Below are 20064 nucleotides of genomic sequence, written 5' to 3' on the forward strand. Positions count from 1 at the left end.
GTTGTAGGCCTGGAGCCCCCACTTCTTTGCCAGGTGGCCCCTTCCATAGGCGGCTTACACTGTTTCCATTTCAAGGCTAGTATGAGAATCCCCTTCCAGTCTGCTAAGACAGAGACTGTGTGATCATGCAAGTGGCTTCCCATCATCTACAACATGGTCTAATGGCTAGAACGCGGGTCTAACCAAGTCGCAGTTCTGCCCACACTCAAGGGGAGAGGATTATACAGGCCATGACTCACTGGGGGTCATCTTAGGATGTGTTGACACTAACTCATAAGTCTTGTTTATCTTAGAGGAGCTTGAGGAAGAGATGACAGAAGCAGCCGCAGACTCAAATGAGGACCCGTTGGAGGAAACGGAGGACCTGGAACCTCTGGAGCCAGACGATGGGGGTAAGAAAGCTGGCCCCACCCCTGCACTGCATTCCTGCCCCTGCCTCTCCGTCCTGACCACCAACTCCTTGGGGCGGGTCCCAGCCTCGGTCTCAGTGTCTCCTTCCACACGGTGGTCAGGGAGGCCCGGCTCAATCATGGTGCAGGGGGAGCTGCCGCTGTGCCGTGTTGGGAAGGCCTGGCCACGGGAGCACCTCCCGTGGTGGCCCCCTCAGCACCACACCTGTGCCACCTTGTCTCAGGTACATTCCAACAAGTCACAAACCTCCTCAACATCATGGACAGTGGGGCAGCAAAGACGGATGCTGCCGGGGCAGGTCCTGACATGCGGAAGACGCTGGCCTCGGTGATAATCACAGAGAAGGCCACCAGCGAGCCGTCCGTGGTGATGAACGCCCTCATCCGCTGCCTGCAGGTGCCCAAGGTAGGGCCTGCTCACCCTCGGCTGCCCCTCTGAGCTCAGCCTGTGGCTGCTTGGGGGTCCAGCCGCCGCTCAGCACACATTACTGACTGTGGCGGGCCCGGGGCCAGGTGCTGGGGCCCAGGGGTGGGCAAGAAGACAGTGAGGTCCTTAACTCTGACGACCAACGGGGGCCTGGGGCTTTCATAACTTTCAAAAGCTGCCTTATTCGGACACAGTGGGTTTGGGAACCGTTGTCCTAGGGCACATGAACTTGGTTACAAAGATGTTGAGCAGGATTGAAGCAGGTGGACGCAGGGCAGCGAAGACACACCAGACGTGGATGCAGGGACGCCTGGCCAGTGGGGAGACCGTGTAGCTGGAGTCGGGGCTGGGATGGGGGATGTTGGGGGAACTGATGGGATGTGTGATGGGCAATCGTGGTAGGCCTCTAACACAGGACAGAGTGGATCCAGAGTGCCGGAAGCCCCTGGAGAGCTTGTTAAAAACCTAGATTATTGAGCCCCAGCCTGAGATTTACTGATTCAGTAAGGTCCGTGGGCATGGCCCGAGAACCAGCATTTCTAACGCCTTCCCCCATGACGCTGAGGCTGCTGGTCTGGAGACCACACTTTGAGAACTGCTGGATTTTAGACTCTCCTGTAGCCTTTGGGGGTGGGAAGCACATGAGTTCTTTGTAGAGGTTCTTTATGGAAAGCCTCATTTTATAGAAAGATGTGTTGCAGCTGAGAAGGTGTGCCAGAGTCCGGGAGCATGGGCAGAGGGTTTCTATAACAGACTTCTAAAATGTAGGTTTTATTATTACGCCGATGCCAACACTCAGGAGATGAGGGCAGGCCATATGGTGCCGGGCCATGGGAGCAAGCACCGGGGTTGGCCAGGAGGCAGAGGGAGCGAGGAGAAAATGTGGAAAAGAGTCTGTATTGTGGTCTCTGTCGGGGAGGATGGGGCAATTTGAATAACTGAATAATAATGGCTCTAGGTATGGGGATCCCCATTGTCTGGCACCTGGTCCCCGAGTTAGAGCCTGATACAAAAGGTGGTTGGGGTGCAGGCCCTGGATTGGTTGCCTGGCATTTGAAAAGCATAGCTCCAAGCTGAGTTATTTGCTCTCTGTAGCAATAATTGCGTCGCCCTTGGAGGGGCCGTCTCCCCCGGGTCAGTGAGGCCCCAAGATGTCAGGAAATATAAACAAATTTAAGAACATGATTAATCCCCGGGCCATCAGGAGTGATAAGTGGCAATAAATAGACAATAAGCAAGCAGGCATGTTTTAAAAATTGACGTGTTTCAAAGATTTCAGTTATTCATCAAACAGTGAGGGAACCAGCAAAATGTTAGCAACTGTTAAGATGAAAAATTTTACTTCTAGAGATTTATATTCTTTACCAGGCAAAACTCATTTACATTGCCACGCAGAGGAATAATTTTTGTCGCTATGGGGGAAACATTGTCTGCGTTGTTATCAGTTTCCTACAAATGAGCTTCTATGCCCATGGAGCCGTAACCTAGCCTAGACCATCACCATCAGGAGGTCAAGGACACGCTTTCCTTGAGGTCTGATAAACCCGTGAGCGGCTGCAGACGGCACCCACACCTCCTCTGGTGCCTGTTCTATACTAGTGTCCAAGTCTTGGACAGTTTTTGTCTTGTGACCATAAATACTCTCCAGAGATTCCTCTTGATCACAAACAAAGCTGGTCTTATAATTTACCTGGCTGTTTATGCAGGTGCTGCAAGAGCACTAATTGCAGCTCTCTTGGAACTGCCTCCTTGAGTTCTCTTGGAAAATCTAGAGCACGTATTGTCAATGGGGGTGATACCATCCTGAGGTGGGTAAATTGGGTTCTCGGGGTGGGGGCTGAAAAAACCTTACTTTTTTATGTATAAAGCTCAGAGATGCCTATAGCACATAAATAGATGGTATTAAGGTTTCATGGTTGGGGGGGGATTAGGAAAAATGTGTAAGAAAGCTCTTTTGGGGGGTGCCTGGGTGGCTCAGTTGGTTAAGTGTCTGCCTTCGGCTCAGGTCACGTGCCTGCGGTCCTGGGATCAAGCCCTGGTCAGGCTCCCTACTTGGCAGGGAGCCTGCTTCTCCCTCTTCCTCTGTCTCTCCCCCCTCCCTATGCCCTTTCTCTCTCTCTCTCAAATAAGCAAATAAAAACTTAAAAAAAATAAGAAGGCTCTTTACGGACCAGTAAAAAATAAGATTGAGGGACGTTGGTCCAGGCCAGGCGGTATTGGATAGCCAAGGTCCCACAATTTTCTTTCTTCCTGGGATTTTCATGAGGAACCTTCAATTAGAGTTTAGAAACTTTAGTTATAGGCTATGCTAAGACCAGGCAAGCAAAGCCAAAACTTTCTGGAACAGATTTCACTAGGAAAACATAGAAATTTGGGTGAATTCTTTTCTTCTTGAGGTGCCCAAATTTTCCAAGGTCTCTGAGCCACTGGGGAGTGACCACCCTACTACCTGAGGGAGGAGGCCTTTGCCCAGGGCTTTGCAGGCCATGGCGCACACTCATTCTTCAAGAGCGGCTCCTCAGACCTGATCAAATCTGATTCTCGAATGTGGCCTTTCCAGGCGTGGTCTGGGTTGTACCATTTATCCGTCCAATTCTATCCTAAACCAGGCCATTTAGAAATGGTGATAAGGTGATATAGGAACCAAAGTACAGTAAGAGGCACACCTGCTGGCCTCGGGTGCTCCGTCACCAGGGCAGACTGATTTCTTGGACTTTCAAGTGGGGCAATGCCAAGTTCCTGGAGGAGCTTGCGTGCTGACCGTTTGACACTTGCCTTGCTGAATATGCCAGCCTGGACACAGAGAAGAGAGGACAGACTTGCAGGCCACACCGACAGGGCCAGTTGGATGAGTTGAATGGGGAAGGGCAGGGAAAGGTGTTGGAGGTGGAAGAGTAGGGCCTGACTCTTGGGCAGTTTGAGGATGGTGGGCACAGCTGCCGGATGGGAGATTAATCATCCTGCAACCAGGCCCAGCGTTGGGCGGGGAGGCTTTCCCCACACCACCAAGCAATTCTCAAACGCCAGCTGGGTGTCCTACAGTTCCACTCAATTCCGACGTCTCCACCTGGAGACAGCATGAGATCCCACAAGTTAAGGGCTGAGTCCCACAAGACTGTCTCCGCGCCCTACCCCCGTGCTTGTCACCTGTGCCTCTGATCAATTGGCTACAGAACCCACTCCTGGGGTTCAATTAATTCGCTAGAGTGGCTCACGGAACTCAGGGGAATAGGCTCCTTACTAGAGTACTAGTTTGTTATAAAAGGATATAACGGGATCCCTGGGTGGCGCAGCGGTTTGGCGCCTGCCTTTGGCCCAGGGCGCGATCCTGGAGACCCGGGATCGAATCCCACATCGGGCTCCCGGTGCATGGAGCCTGCTTCTCCCTCTGCCTATGTCTCTGCCTCTCTCTCTCTCTCTCTCTCTCTCTCTGTGACTATCATAAATAAATAAAAAAAATTGAAAAAAAAAAATAAAAGGATATAACTCGGGAAGACCCAGACGGAGGAGATGCAGAGAGGAAGAGGCTGGGGAGAGGGTGTGGAGTGTATGTGCTTTCTTGGGAATCTCGCCCAGAATCTCCACGTGGTCACCAGCCCAGAAGCTCCCTGAGCCCCGTCCTACAGAGGCCTCCTACAGAGGCGCGGTTGATGAAGCCATTGGCTACGGTTCCTCCATTCAGATTCTAGCTCCCCTTCCCTCCGAAGACTGAAAGGTCCAACCCTCCCATTGAAGGGTTGGTTCTCCAGGCAACCAGCTCCCATCTTTAGGTGCTAGCTAGGTCACCTCGTTAACATAACAGAGGACACTTTAAATCGCTCTCCTCACTTAGGAAACTCCAAGAGTTTTAGGAGCTCTGTGCCAGAAGTGGGACAGAGATCCAATACATGCATCTTATAAATCACAGGTGCATTGCAGGAGGGAGATGATGGCAGACTGTACTGGGCGGGTGGGGGCTGGGTCTGTCCCTGGTGCCACGGCCCAGCCCAGGATCTTCCCTCTTGCACTACTTGTTTCCCAGATTTCTACCCAGCGCAAAGTCAACATTTACAACATCCTCCAGGAGATCATCCAGCAGGAGGGGGAACTGGAGGAGCAGGGAGTCCAGAGGTTGGTCGCCATCGCCTCCAAAGAGATGAGGGAGACCCTGGAGGTAGGAGAGCCCCGTCCCCCATCCCCTTCCAACCAACCCAGGGGCTGGGCCATTGGTAGGCATGGCGTGGTGTGCACAAGGCTCTTGTCCGGTGACCTCGGTGGAAGGGGTTGGGGGGATAAGAAGAGGCTGAGCCCAAGAAACACATGGGCTGGAGCAGATGTGGGGCAGGAGGGTTTGCATGAGGGTCCAGCGGATGGTGGGGCCCCACATCCCTCTCCCGTCCCCTGCAGGCAGAGGGCTATGTGAAGGCTGAGGTGGCCAGTGACACGCTGGCGGCTCTGTCCCGAAACCACTTCAGCTTGGTGATGTACGAGCTGCAGCACCACCTCAAGCCCCTCAACCTCACGGATGAGTTTGTCATCATCACCTTGGCGAAGCTGGCCAATGGCAATGGTAGGTTCCCCACGCGGGTCCCCAGCCTGGCATCTGGTCCTGCAGGCCAGCCTGGCGCCCCCTCCTGGTCTCTGCCTCTCTCTTCTCTGACCACCCCCGTCCCTTTCTTTTCTACTTTTAAAATTTTTATTACATTTTATTTTTTTAAAAGATTTTATTTATTTATTCATTAGAGACAGAGAAGTAGAGACATAGGCAGAGGGGAAGCAGGCTCCCCACAGGGACTCGGTCCCAGGACCCCAGGATCATGACCTGAGCTGAAGGCAGATGCTCAAACATGGAGCCACCCAGTTGCCCCCCTTACATTCTTATTTTAATTCCAGTTAGTTGCCATGCAGTGTTATAACTAGTGTTATACTAGTTTTGGGTGTGCAGTGTAGTCACTTAGCAATTCCATACATCACCCGCTGTGCATCACGACAAGTGCGCGCCTCACTCCCTGCCTCCTATCCCACCCATCCCTCCCTGTTTTCTTATCTTTCTCTGGCATTCCTACTTTCTGTTTCCATGTGTCTCCCTCTGCTAAGGTTCTCCGTGTCCCTGCCTCTCATCTCTATCTCTTCATTCCTCTCATTTTTTCTCCAAACTTTTCTCACTCTCAGGCCCCCTCCTCATTCTACCAGTAGGTGTTGGGCTCCGGCTCTGCGCAGGGCTGTGGTAGGTGCTGGGCCATGCAGTGAATACGAGGTGCTGGGTTCTGTCCTATAAAGGACCGTAAACAAGTCAACAAGTCATCATATGTGATGAGGGGTAGGAAGAGAACAGCCTGGTGGCTATTTGAGGTCAAGAGGGAGGGGACCTCAGGTTTGTGGGGCCCTCAGTGAGGTAGTGACATTTCAGCTGTGGCCCGAAGGGATGAGAAATGATGGTAACTGTGTGAAGAACCAGATGTGCATCACGTGCAAAGGGCCTGAGGCAGCAAAAGGCTTGGTTTCTCGGAAGAACTGAGGGGTTACCGTGGCTGTAGTCAGGATGAGGGGGAGATGGTGTAAAGGGGGTTGGAGAGGCTAGCAGGGCCTGGGGAAGGCATGGTGGAGAATGGACTTCACTCGAGGGCACAAGAAAGCCGTTGAAGGATGCAAAGCTGCAGCTGCCTTGTGGAACGTATGTTCCAGGAAAACCATCCTAGCTGTTGTGTGGACAGAGAAGGGCTAAGAGGCGTGTAGTGAGAGGTGCTGGTGGCTCACGCTGAGGCACATTCCGTGAGCGGGGGACACATGGGAGACACAGATGAGGCTCCAGTGGATGGGACTTGTTGATGAATTGTGTGCTGGGGGTGAAGGAGTAAATAGGAGGAGCCGAGGATGATGCCGGCTTCAGGTCTGAGCAGCGGGCCAGCGGCAGGTGCACTGAGTCCACATGCATGCGGGACGTCGGAGGGGGGAGGGCAAGCGGCCAGCTGATGTGTGGTTGCAGAGCTCGAGGGCAGGGGTGGGGCCTTCCTCGCAGGGTCCTCAGTACACCCACACCTGCAGAATGGGTACAGGGAGAGGAAAGGAGAGGAGAGGGGAGGGGAGATGGGAGGGGAGGGCAGAGGACAGAGAGAGGGGAGGGGAGAGGGGAGAGGAGAGAAGAGAGAAGAGGGGGGAGAGGAGGGGGGAGGAGAGGCGAGGAGAGGAGAAGAGAGGGGGAGAAGGGAGGAGGGGAGATGGGAGGGGAGGAGAGAAGAGAGAACAGGGGAGGAGAGGGGAGGGAAGGGAAAGAGGAGAGAAGAAGGGAGGGGAGGGGAGACGTGAGGCAAGGTGAGAGGAGGCCACACGGGTGGAGCAGCCCAGTGCAGGAAGACAGCTGGCAGGCATCTGGGGACAGTAAGGTGGTGTGCGTGGAGGCTGCAAGGACAGGAACTCAGGAAGGGCCCAGGGGCCAGTGTGTCCCCTCGTGCACGGGTTCTGGTCACATGGGGCCGGTGGAAGCAGACAGACGGCAGAGAGGCCTTGGGGGCGGGAGGACTAGCCTGCTGAGGTGGCAGCTGTGCTGAGGTGGCAGCTGGAGGGCCCGATGGAGGGGGTCGGTCCTGGGTGGGGAGGGTGGCTCTGTGTCCCAAGAACCCGTCCTCTGTCCCCCTCCCCACCTCTGGGTTGCCTTCCTTTCTCTGCCTGCCTGTTGCCTGCCTCTGGTCCCCCCCACCCAACCCGGGCTGTCTCCCTGTTTCATCCAAGGACATTCCTGGGACACCTCGGAGCCGGGCATCTACCCATGAGCCCCACTGAGTCTCTCCCCCCACAACTTCCCGCACTTCCCTGCGGCTCTTCGTCGTCCTCCTCCTTTTTTTAAAATTAGAAAAAAAGGTTTTATAGACTTATTCATGAGAGACCCAGAGAGAGGCAGCGACCCAGGCAGAGGGAGGCCCGCGGGGGGCCCGATGCGGGACTCGATCCCGGGACCCCGGGGTCCACACCGAGCCCAGGGCAGGCGCTCAGCCACCGAGCCAGCCAGGCGCCCCACCTGTCCTCCGTCTCCTTCTGTGTCCTGGGCCCCGGCTCCTCCCCCGTCACTTGTTTCTAGCTCCGTCCTTTCAGGCCGCCCTGACTCCCACGCGGCCCGCGGGCTGGAGGCGCAGGCCAGGGGCTCGTCCTCCCTGCCCCGCCCCGAGCCCACCGCGCCTCTCGCCCGCCCAGTGTTCGAGTTCATGCCCTACATGGGCATCACGCTGGCCACCATATTCACGATGCTGCGACTCGCCAACGAAGCCAAGATGCGCCAGGTGATCTGCAGCGGTACGTGCCGCCGGGCTGGGCGGCCAGGTGCAGGGGCCTCGCCCGGGAGGGGCTTGTTCGTCTGCCCGGACATTGCCCCCCCCCACCTGCCTCTGGGTTTGGCTCTCGGGGGGCTGAGCTGTGGAGCGTGCGTCCAGGAGGACGTGGCCTGGCGGGAGGGAGTTGTCACGGTGACTCGGATCCACAGGAGAGGGGCCCAGGGAAAGCGGCTCTGACGTGGCCTGACCTGGGCAGGTCTTTGGTGCCGTTTACATCTGATCTCCTGGGCCTGGGTTTTGATTTCTTGAGCGTTTTTGGGGGGCTCCGAATCTCTGATACCTGAGAACAATGAGGCAAAATGCGTTCACCGGCCTCCGCAGTATGACCCTCGGGGTGTGACTAGGGCCACAGCCCAGGCTCCACTCTTGACCCCTGCACCTGAACCTCAAGGATGGGGCCCGGACGCCCCTGTATGTGTAACACCGGGGTCCCTGCACGGATATCCAGCTGATAAGGGTCGGAAGGGCAGAGATTAAGGGCGGAAGAAAGGGTTTTCTAGGCCTCGGCCTGAGGCCACGTGGGTCACCCGCTGGGTCCCCAAGTGTGCAGCGCTCCCCCTGCAGGAGGTGCGTGGGGAGGCCTGTCCGGCCCCTGCCCCTCGGGGCTCACTGCATCCCCCCCCAAACCCGCAGCCACAGAGACCTTCTGTGAGACGGTGCAGTTTTACCTGAGGCATCTGGAGGACAGCGTGTACCCCGTGATGACCGAAGATCAGTTTGCCGTGAAGCTGTTCCCCCTGTATCGCTACTTCGTGACCGTGTGGCTGAGGAACCAGAACCCCGAGGTGAGAAGCCCCTTTCTTGGTGGGGGGAGGGGGGTCCCGTGGTCCCCCCAGGTCACGCCTGTGTGGCTAGGAGGGCTCAGAGACCCCTGGGCCCTGCGTCATTCCTGGGACGCCGGAGAGACAGCGGCGTGACAGAGGAGCTGGACGGCAGGGCACCTGGAGCCTCAGGAGGCCGGCTTGAGAACGGGCCCCCGGGGTGCTGGGTGAGGGCCCCGTTACAGTGCATTCGACCTGAGGGAGCTATTTCCGCATCAACTCTATGCTGCAGGACTGCTCTGCACACCAGGACACTGAGGCCCTCAGAGAGGTTCTGCTGAGTGACCGAGCTGGGACTCGCAGGGACGGTCTGGCCTCGTCGCCTGCTATTGGGGTCTTGGGGGGGGGCCCTCTGTCACGTGTCCTTGACTCTCTGGGTGCGGTGACGGCCCTGGTGGGCCAGCATGGGGCCCCTGCAGGTACGCGACTGCCGGGGTCCCGGGCTCCTGGGGTAGGTGAAGCTGGGGGTCATCAAATCCCTGAAGCCCATGCTGAACCTGCTCCTGCCCAACGATGACCTGCGGGACCAGGTGTATGACTACATCCCGCTGCTGCTGGCGGAGTACCGGGGCAGCCTGGAGGCGCTCTTCATCACGCAGGTCAGAGCTCGCTGGGCCTCAGCCCGGCGGGACGCTTGCTTCCAGGGCGGGGGGGGGGGGGGGGGGGGGTGCTAGGGACGTGTCACCTGGGTAGAAGCTGGGGCCTGGCACTTGTTGGATTTTTGAGAAAACTGTTGTTCCAGGCAGAAGGGACAGATCCCAAAGTGTCTTGGAGGCCACAGTGAGGTGGTGCATTAGTTTCCTGGGGCGGCTGCCATAAGGCCCTGAAGGACGGCCTGGGGAAGGATCCTTTCTTGCCTCTTCCAGCTTCTGGTGGCCCCAGGCATTGCGCAGCTGGCGGCCCCACCATTCCAGGGTCCCTCTCCCTCTTCACGCGGCCTCTTCTCCGTGTCTGCCTCTGTGTCCTCTCCTTTTCTTACAAGGACACCGATGGTTGGACATAAGCTCCACCCTAAATCCAGGATGGTCTCATCTGAGACCCTTAACTATGTCTGGAAAGCCTTGTTTTCAAATAAGGTCACATTCAGGGGTTCCCGGTGTACGTGAATTTTGGGGGGACCCTTTAACCCACGACAGCCCCTAAGCCACATGAGATGGAGTCTTGGCAGCGTTCGGAGTGGAGGTGTGACCCAGGCTGAAGACACTGTAAGGGGATCACTCATCTGTCTGCAGATGAGGCATGGTCCTCAACTCTAAAAGCAAGGAGCAGGAATTAATGTGATAGATCCAGAGGCCCGCTGCTGGGTCACTCTGGCGAAAGAATGGGCTTCACCTCCAGGTGGATCTGAGAGAAAGGGGAAGAGGGCCTTGAATGCCATGCTCGGTGGCCGAGCACAGCCCTTTGCAAGCTTCACTGTGCTAGGCCCTGCCTGGGGGCTGGCTGAAATGCAGGGTCAGATTCAGCGGGGCTGGAGCAGGGCCTGAGAGGCTGCGCTTCTAACTAGCTCCCGGCGGGAGATGGGAGATGCGGATGCGGCCTGCCGGCTGCTGGGCCACGCTGCTGGCTGAGTAGCAAGAGTCTAGGGTTAAGTGACCTGGATCGGCAGGAGGTCATCTCCCACCATTTGCCTGTCTGTTGTAGGTCTTAAGGCAGATCCTGGAAATGTCCGTCACCACCAACACCCCAGTCCCCGAAATGCAACTGCACACCATTTTCACAGAACTGCACGTCCAGGTGAGGCCGGCAAGCTTGGCTGGGGCACCAGCATCCTCAGGGTGGATCAGTGGGAAGTGGGCTGCGGCAGGCGGCGTGCCCGACCTGGGGAGGACAGGGTGTGATGGTGGTGGAGTCCCGGTCTTGCTCACGGGCTCCCGTACCCCCAGGGTGGGTGTGGCAGGGTGCAAGGTGTTGATGCCCACGTGCTGCTGGCACGGCCCGGCTGGGCTGGCCCTGCACTTGCGTCCCCTTTCTGGTTGTGATCTCACCACCCTCCCTGCACGCCCCCTTCCCAGGTGTGTGCCAAGGTTCCTGCCCAGCAGCAATATAGCAGCCAAAACCTGGTGGAGATCGTACAGTGCTTCATAGCCCTCGGTGAGCACCCCCCTGTCCGCTGTGAGTGAGCCTGGGGAGTCCCAGCCCCGGGACTAAAGCAGCCTTCTCCCTGCAGCCCGGTCCTATCCCAAGGAGTTGATGAAATTCTTCTTCAGTCAGATAGAGATGAGCAAGGAGGCCATCCGCGTGGGGACCCTGACCCTGATTAGGGCCGTGGTGAGCGCAGATGGTGAGCAAGGACGGAACTGGACCGCGCAGGAGGCCGGGGAGGCAGGTCTCACCCATGTCTGGACCCTCGTCATTTCCTCTTTCATAGACCCCACGGGTTGGACATGGAGTCACAGCTCCCGGTTGCTTCCTATTTTCTACCCTTGGGCCTAACCAGCACCGTGACCCACACTCCCCACCCTCAGTGGTCTCCTCAAACTCTGAATCCCAGCTTCCCTCTGAGTCTGAATTCCAAACTGGTAACCTGAACCCCCCCACCCCCGACCCCAAAGTGAAATCAAAGGCTTTAAATAAGGCCGCATCCCACCGTGTAGGTGTAGGGCTAAAGCCCCACTGTCCCTCATTGCAGTTAAACACCCTGATTCTAAATCCCTAGGCCCAAACTCTAAACCTGGCCTTGCAATCAAAAGGGGGGAAACCTGTCCCCAACTGGGACACTAGCTCAGACGGCACCTTTGTGTGAGTTGGAGCAAGGCACCCTTTGCTGGCAGCCTGTGGCCCTGCAGGTACACGATTTATTTAGAGGAGCCCGGGCCACTCCTGTTCAGCCCTTCAACTGGGTGCCCTCGAGCACTGCACAAACTGGGCAACTGTCTATGAAGCACATTCTGCTGCCAGTAAAGCCTTCTCTGAAAAACAAAATAAAATACAAATTTAAGCAACAATGAGACCATCTTGAGTTGTCTGGTGGCCAGAGATGATCACGACTAGGGTTGGCCTGGCTATTTTTCTGTCAAAGGCCTGCTAGTAAAAATATGTTTGGCTTTACAGGCCATACGGCCTCTGCGACGACGACTCAACTGTGCAAAAGCCGTCACACACTGCAGAGGGTGGCTGTGTTCCGATGAGACTTTGTTTACCAAAATGGGCTTTGGGCCGGATTTAGCCCGCGGGTTCTACTTTGCTAAGCCCAGAGCTGGAACAACAAGCAACTAGCTTCTTGCGCTTTGTGGACAGGGGGTGTGAACTGATAAAGCATTCTGGGCGCTCAATTGGATAGGGACCAAAACCTGGGCTTAACCATCCCGACTTTTTGACCAGTGACCGTTGTCTGAAGGGAATCCTTCCCCTAAAGGTAACCGGACAAGGATGTTGGTGAGCGTGTCTTGTGTAAAAGCAAAACCCTGCAAACAGCCTAACCGGTTTTCTATAGGGGGGGATTCCTGAAGTGAATGAGAGTTTATCCACTTAGTGGGATATTACTCAACCATAAAGGGTGTAGTCCGTCTGTACCTTTTTGTGGACAAGATGCCCTCTCTGGGTGAAGGGCAGCAGGACACGCAGCACCACCTTGGTCACCTGCGGGAAATCCACATGCTTATTGCTGCGTGAGTTTAGGGGACACACCAGGACTGTTGAGTGGGTACCTTTTATTTTAATTCTGCAAAAAAAAAAAATAATAATAATAATTCTGCAAGGAGCATATGCTATTTTTAAAATAGGGGACGGGGGTGGGGTGTAAGGCTTCTACTTTGCAGGTGCAAACTTGGAACTGTAACATGCTACCTCAGTGCCTGGTTATCTGCTACCTCCATCCTGTCCTGCGCGCCTCTCCTTCTTCCACCAGCCATGACCCGTAGTAACATGGGGCCTTGAGTGTAGCGTCAGGTTGAGCACCCAACCGTAATTCTATCCATACTTGGCCTCCCCAGAACCTTCTCGTGGCTCTATCTTATGTCTCCTAGTCTTCCTCTTCCCCGAATCGCCCGTCAGCGGTGCTATGACTCATAAGCACTTACAAAGCACTCTTTACTGCTCGCAGAAGCTCTGTGACAGAGGTGCTATTATCATCCACATTTCAAAAGTAGGGAGACTGAGGCCTAGGGGGCGGCGCTGAGGAGTTCACCTGAGATCACGTAGCTAGGATGGGGCAGACACAGGATTTGAACCCAGGCAGCCCGGCCCCAGCGCCCCGGCTCTGCAGCGCTGTGCCTTGTGACCAGTGCGTGCCCACTGTGTGCCTGGCCCTGCGTGTCCACCGGGAGGCACTAACGACGTAGGAGGTGGGGACCCTGCTGGCAAGCAGAGTCCACTGGGTTCCAAAGGGAATCACAAAGCAGAGAGGCCAAGGGAGTGAGGTGTAGAAACACCGTCCCCTGGCCGGGCGGGGTGGGACAGGTGTTGAGGGGACAAGGAGGTGGCCAGTGAGGCTCCTGAGGGAAGTGTCCCCGAGCTGTGGTGGGAGTCAGAGGCTCCCAGGAGGCGTGATGTGGATGAGCCACCTGACGCCTGGCTCCCGGTGGAGGGTGGCGGGCAGGCCTGGTGCTCTGGGACTCTCGCTTCCCCCCGGGCCCAGCTCGGAGGCTGGTGGCCCTCCAGGCTGGTTTTCCTCTTTCAGAGCCCAGAATGAATATCAGGACCATCTCCTTGGCCATCCGGGTGGTCAAGAACACCCTCTCTGACACCCGCTTCAAGGTAACAGGGCAGAGACCTGGAAGGGGATGGTGTTCAGGGCACCTGTGGGGGACCCAGAGAGAGGCCCGGCAGGTGGCCTTTGCTCATCTCCTACTCTGTGGGTGGGGGCTGCCTGCCCAAGGCCCTTTGATGGGAAACCTAGCTTCCTGGGTGGCACGGAGTAGGGGTAGAGGAGAGAGGCCCACTGGAGCTGCGGTCCTGCTCCTGAGACACTTACTGTCATCGGGTGAAGGGGCTCAGACACCGCCCTGGGCAGAGGGGAGGCTGAGTGAATCCTGAGGGTTTTATAAAATCTTTACTACATTTGAAAACAGCAACTGAGGAATTCACCCTCACCCTCCAAATAGAGGATAAAATAAAAAAAAAAATAACCACAGCCCAGGTCCACTGTAGCCACAGCCACCTTGGAATGTAGCTTCAGTTCTGGCCGGAGGCCCTGGAGGTCGCTGCATGTCCCCTGGGAAGGCCCAGGGGGGTGAGGGTCTGCACAAACGTGAGAGGGCATGGGGCTGGGGAGGAGCTAGGGCTGGAGATTTAGGCAGAGCCATTCTCAAGATGTGGAGGCCGTCAAGGGGGGAGAGAATAGGCGTGTTCTGGGCTGGCCAAGCCTGGGGAGCCCAGGATAAGAGTCAGGCTGTCCCCACAGGACGGCCCGAGGATGGAGCACCCCATCTGGAAGGGACAGGTGTGCTCCGTGTCTCTGAAGGGCTCAGATAACGGCCCTGGGTGGGCATGCTGCTGCAGAGTTTGATTCCTTGGATGGATGAGTCAAGGGGTGGCGGACAGAGAGGGCAGTAGCCCCCGACCCCTCCCCACCCAGAGCACCCCCGATTCCTCGCTGTCTCATGGGACAAGATTGGGTCTTAGATGCCAAGCCCCCCAACCGGGGAGCCCACCCCAATTCCGGCTTGTCCACTGCCCTGTGCCCTCAGGTGAGGATGGCTATTCTCCGCATCATCGGCCAATTGGCTCTATCCGGCTACCAGGACAGGATCAAAGGCTGGGGCCTGAAGTATGTGTCCGTGCAGCTGACCCTGTCCACCTACAAGCTGGTGAGTGGCCCGGATATGCAGACCATGGTGCTGCAGGTCCTTGGAAGGGGTTTCCAAAGCGTTGAGGAAAGAATCTGCTTGCTGCACCTGTGCTTGAACCCGCACGAATCTACATCCATGACACGAGTGCCCACGTGCACGGCAAGCTGTAGGTAGAGGTGTGTGCAGTCGCCCAGGCAGGAATCTAGAAAACTCTGGAGACCCAGTATCTGGGCATGGAGCCCCATGGGGGTGAGGAGACCACACCTGAGACCACAGCAAGCCCCTGCCGGCCCACGAGCAGGGACCCCTGGGTTCTGGCTTCCAGACAAATCACCGAGAGAGCTTTTATCAGAGGGATCTGGAGGAGAAGATGGTCCATAAAGTCACCATGGACACCGTGAGGATCATAACCTCCTCTGTCAGTGGGATGACCAATGTGAGTGTGTCCCCCACCCCCTGGGCCAGGGCCCTGCAGGTGACAGCTTCACCTGTGTGCGTCCTGCACCAGCTCGGGGCGAATGGCACATGCCCAGAATCCTGTCCTGTTGCTATCTGGGATGCCGGGAAGGCCCTGATCCTCCCACTGCCTGAGCTCTTGCCCTTGAAGATGCAATTCCAGAGGCTGTACCCTCGATGGGAACCTGGTCCCCCAGAGCCTCAGGCAGTTGCTGGCACACAGCGGGCCTCGATACATACCCATTGACTTCTAGCCAGAAATGTGTCCCTTCCACCCAGGTGTGTGTGTGCGCGTGTATGTGTGTGTGTGTGAAGAGATGATTCGAATGGATTAATGGATTAATTCCACAAACATCCAGGGAGCTCCTACTATGTGAAGACATGAAGGCATGTGCTGGGAAGGCTCAGGATACGCCCCAGGACGTCACAGGCTTAAGGGGGAAACGAATGTGCCAACTTTTCATTGCGACACAGGGTGACCTAGCAAAGAGTAGGAAAAATTTATAAGGAGGGGATCCTTGTCCTTTAAGTGAGGCCTTGGGCTAGATGCTCCCCGTCCTGGGGCAGTTTCTCGTAATAACAGAGATACTGAGAATGGTGGGAGCTACCATCCGTGGAGCTGCTGCTTAGGGCAGGTACCAGAATGTGGGGCGGGTGTGGGGCGAGCTGGACGGGTCGGCTACGGCTGCCCTCCGCTAATGCTGCCTCTACCCACCCCACCCCCCGCCCACCCCCGCCCGATCCAGGAGTTTTGGGTGAGGCTCCTGTGCTACATCATGGAGACGGATTACACGGAGGCCTTGACCCCCATCTGCATCAGCCTCACTAACCTGGCCGAACGCCAGCTCCACACCAAGGACGCGGCGGCCGGTGTGGCCAGCAAGAGCAAGCACGGTGGGCAGCCTCCCTGCGCCAGCTGCTGGCATCGGGCAGGGGGGCCGCTCGCTCTCTTGGAATAATTCCCCTCCCCATCTTCCAGGGAGCGTCCAGAAATCCAGACAGCCAGGCCAAAGGCCTGCCCTTATCATACCTGAGGAGGTCCTAAAGTTGTGCAAACTTCCTTTGGCAGGTTCATTCCTCATGTCCCCTCCCCCTGCACCCTGTCCCAGGACCCCGCCCTGTGGAGATTCAGCTGTTCTCCAGGTGTGGCTTGTCTGGGTCTCTGTGAGCCAGCAGGTCCCATCCGGTGGGTGCTCTGTAAACCACCCTACCATGCCTCCCCCTACCCCCGCCCCCAACTCGGCACCCTTGACAGCAGACATTCAAAAAATGACTGGCACGATCTAAGGGGCAGGATGACGCTGCTTGTTCCAAGGGGGCTGTTCTCACCGACCTGGAGCTTTCTTTGCTGGATGGGCGTCACTGGGGATGGGCCTGATTTTAGGAGCCCTTTAGGACCAAGGGATAGCCAATGGTGAGGGGTCTTCTTGACCTCATCTGGACCCTGGGCCAGCTCCCCCACCCCCACGACATCTATGCTTTAGCCCAAAGCATGGTCCTCCCCTCTTCTCAGGATAAGCCACTTAAAATAATGTTCCTTATGGACATATCACTGGTCCCTGTGCCAACCTATTCTCTGTTCTGGGGGCAATGGGATGGTGTTGGGGAAGTACCTTCCAGGGCAAAGCCCTTCTCAGAGTAACGGGGGCATGGGAGCAGGGACGGGCATGTCCTGGTTCAAGCTACACAACTGGAGCAGGTTCCCATTTCCTTCTTCCTCAGTGGACCTTCCTGCACCCCAGAAACTGTTGGCCCGTCTCCTGGTGAGTGGCTCACCCAGGCTCTGCCCTGGCCTGAGCAGGCCATGGCCTGTGGCACCTCTTTCTTGAGTTCCTAATTCCCAAAGCCCTCAGTGGGAGGAGGGAACTAGACACTCGGCTGGACAGAGTGTTCTGGGTCCCTTCCATTCCTCTTGGGTAGATGGGGCAGGGGCAGTGTGTTCAGATGCCCAGGGACCCGGTGAGGACATGTTACCAGATTCTTCTGTTCAGCCTTTGAGCAGCTCTACAGCATCCCCATGACACTTCCAAAGGCCTGCCTTCACCTGGAGGTCTTGCATCTATTCTTTCTTTCTTTCTTTCTTTCTTTCTTTCTTTCTTTCTTTCTTTCTTTCTTTCTTCCTTTCTTTTTTTAGAGAGAGTGGGGAGGGGGAGGGACAGAGGGAGAGGGAGAGAATCCCAAGCAGGCTCCATGCCCAGCACAGAGTTGGATCCGGGGCTCAATCTCACAACCCTGAGACCCCCCCTCACAACTTGAGCCCAAATCAAGAGCCAGATGTCTGACTGACTAAGCCACCCAGGTGCCCCCCTTCTCCTCCTTGTGTTGACTCTGGGCATTAATCCACATTCCACGGAAGCCTCAGGTGGGGAGAAAGCCCACTATCTTACCCTTCCTCTCCTTTCTGGGAACAAAATGCCTGGCACTGCCCAGCCTGGGACAGGGCCCCACTGGAGTGTTGGTGCTCCCCAGGTGCTGATGTCATCCCCCTACAAGGGGGAGGGCCGTGGGATAGCCATGCTCAACCTCCTGAGGACCCTGAGCCAGAGCATTGCGCCCTCCATGGCTGACATGTGGGAGGTGGAGATCCCACTGCTGGTCAAGTACTTGGAAGGTGAGGCATCCGGGTCACCGACCCCAAGTCAACTCTCTACTTTGTGCACATACTGAGAGTCCTAATCCTGTGGCTTGAACAACAGGAACCAAAGCTCAAGGTGGACCAGTATGGCTTATTTAGGTCCTTGGGGGCGTGGGGAGGGACATGCAGTGTGTGCTGAGCCCAACTATGGAGGGCTTTAAATGCCTGACTAAGGAGGCTGATCCAGAGGGGAGCAGCAGAAGAAAGTAGCATATGTGGACCTTCTTTCTGCAGAACATACCGAGTTTACTTGGAATCAGAAGACCTGGGAGGACAAGCTAATTCAAGTAAAGATATGATCCAGCTTGCTGAGGTTGGGTAGGGAGAAAGGGGAGGGGTGCATGGGAGGATGCTTGGTGGGGTTGGCATGTGGAGAGTTTAGGAGTCCCTAAAGGACACTTCTCCTTCTGTCAGAGAAGACTTGGGGAGTACCAGGCATGTCCACAGCTATATCTGTCAGCAGGGGAGAACAGAGAGCCTTCTATCCTGGGGAACCAAGTGTTCAGGAAAGCAGCACAGCAGGGACTCTCCTGCCTCCAGCCCAAAAGCCACAGCTGCTCCCCGGTCCACAGAATGTTAGCTCTGGGTCAGGGTTCAGTGGGTCGAGCAATTTAGGAATTGGGGAAGGGGGTTGGAGAGGGTGAGTCACAGCTCAAGGTCACACAACACTCCTGGAGCCTGGGAGAGAACAGGACTGGGGGCCTTTGGCATTGCCCACCGACGTCTTTTGCCTCCTCAGTTTCTGAGAAACTCCCTTAAGAAGACCCGAGGTTCCAACTGGAGCTTGCGTCTGAGCAAAGAGCTGAACAACCAGATCGAAAGCTTCAATAGCCCCTCCCTGGAGAAGGTTTGTGTTCACAGTGTCAGGGCAACTCAGACAGGGAGAGGACTCCAGGGATGGTGGAATGGAGGCTCAGACTGTGTGAGACCAGCTGCACCTGTGGCTGTCTACAGGGTCCTGGGAGGAGAAGTGGGTGATTTAGGCCAGTGGGTTTTTGTGTCTTGTTTTGTTCTTCTCTAAGAACCTGCCTTGTTGAAGCTGGGGTGGAGGGTGGGGTGGTCCTTTCTTCAGTCTTCCTGATTCTCTCACTTCACTCTCCACCTGAACTGGTCTCCTAGCAGAGTGCAACAGACAAGGATCCAGATGTCTGAACAGGTTTTGGCAAATAGTGAAAATGATGAGGATGACATTGAATTACAGAAGGGGGCTGAGGGGTTGTTGAGTTCTAGCTCACCAGTGAAGACGATGAAGCCAGGAGGGGGCAAAGAAAGAGTAGGCAAGCTAAGATTTGGAGCAGCACCTTCAACTGTCCCCACCCCCACTGGCAGGTTGTTGGATGTCATTGTGTACACCTGACCCATCTAGCTACTGGCTCATGACCATGTGTGTCTTTATGACCTAAAGACCTTTAAGACCTAAAAAGGTCTTTATGAAACTTGGAACATTGTTGAGAGAAGTCAGAGGTCTCAATTAACAGAAAGGATCCCATATTCACAAATTGGAATATGATATGGTCAAGATGGCACAACTCCCCAAATCTCTCTACAGATTCATTTTGACCCCTGTCATAAACCATAGCCGGCCTTTCCCTCTTTGTCTTTTTTTTTTAAAGATATTTGTTATTTATTTATTTATTTATTTATTTATTTATTTATTTATTTATTTATTTTTTAATGAGAGACACACACAGAGAGAGGCAGAGACACAGGTAGAAAGAGAAGCAGGCTCCATGCAGGGAGCCCAATGTGGGACTTGATCCCAGGACTCTGGGATCATGCCCTGGGCCAAAGGCAGGCGCTAAACGGCTGAGCCACCCAGGGATCCCCCTCTTTGTCTTTTTTTAGAGGTTGACAATCTGATCCTAAAATTCATGTGGGAATACAAGAATATAAAGTCTTGCAATATCAAGACTTCTTACACACAACTACAGTAAACAAGACAATGTAGTACTGGCATAAGGATGGGTAGACAGATTGATGCAATAGAATCGAGAGTGCAGAAATAAACCTCACATTTACTGTCAGCTGCTTTTGGGCAAAGTCTTCTTGGATATGACACCAAAAGCACAAGTGAGGAAAGAGAAAATAGATAAATTAGACATCATCAAAACTAAAAATTCTTATGCTGAAAATCATGCCATCAAGAAAGTGAAAAGACAACTCCTAGGATGCGAGAAAATATTTGTAAATTAAGTCCTTGATAAGGGACTTGTATCTAGAGTATACAAAGAATTCTTATCACTCAATAACAAAAAGTCAAGTCAGTTTAGAAATGGGCAAAC

At 55.4% G+C, this 20064-nt stretch overlaps 1 protein-coding gene across 10 annotated transcripts in view; it reads left to right on the plus strand.

Moving 5' to 3' along the window:
- MROH2A (maestro heat like repeat family member 2A) overlaps positions 1–20064 on the plus strand; it is a 46832-nt gene that overhangs the window by 742 nt on the left and 26026 nt on the right. For 6 of the 10 annotated variants that reach the window (XR_013363413.1, XM_077869305.1, XM_077869306.1 and 3 more), the window contains exons 3-21: positions 296–392; positions 635–816; positions 4859–4990; positions 5224–5386; positions 8005–8103; positions 8775–8926; positions 9418–9561; positions 10604–10696; positions 10975–11053; positions 11130–11243; positions 13581–13657; positions 14590–14709; positions 15017–15127; positions 15894–16041; positions 16127–16333; positions 16870–16910; positions 17617–17758; positions 18017–18069; positions 18522–18629. Coding sequence is in view for 9 of the 10 variants with exons in the window: in XM_077869305.1 (XP_077725431.1) it covers positions 296–392; positions 635–816; positions 4859–4990; positions 5224–5386; positions 8005–8103; positions 8775–8926; positions 9418–9561; positions 10604–10696; positions 10975–11053; positions 11130–11243; positions 13581–13657; positions 14590–14709; positions 15017–15127; positions 15894–16041; positions 16127–16333; positions 16870–16910; positions 17617–17758; positions 18017–18069; positions 18522–18629 (2262 nt within the window). In the remaining variant the exon portion in view is untranslated. Of the gene's footprint in view, positions 1–295; positions 393–634; positions 817–2457; positions 2646–4858; positions 4991–5223; positions 5387–8004; positions 8104–8774; positions 8927–9417; positions 9562–10603; positions 10697–10974; positions 11054–11129; positions 11244–13580; positions 13658–14589; positions 14710–15016; positions 15128–15893; positions 16042–16126; positions 16334–16869; positions 16911–17616; positions 17759–18016; positions 18070–18521; positions 18630–20064 lie in introns of those variants that run through there. The other 4 variants (XM_077869309.1, XM_077869312.1, XM_077869308.1 and 1 more) reach the window with 3 other exon arrangements.

This window comes from Canis aureus, chromosome 24, assembly GCF_053574225.1.
Source record: "Canis aureus isolate CA01 chromosome 24, VMU_Caureus_v.1.0, whole genome shotgun sequence".
Classification (NCBI taxonomy): Eukaryota; Metazoa; Chordata; class Mammalia; order Carnivora; family Canidae; genus Canis; species Canis aureus.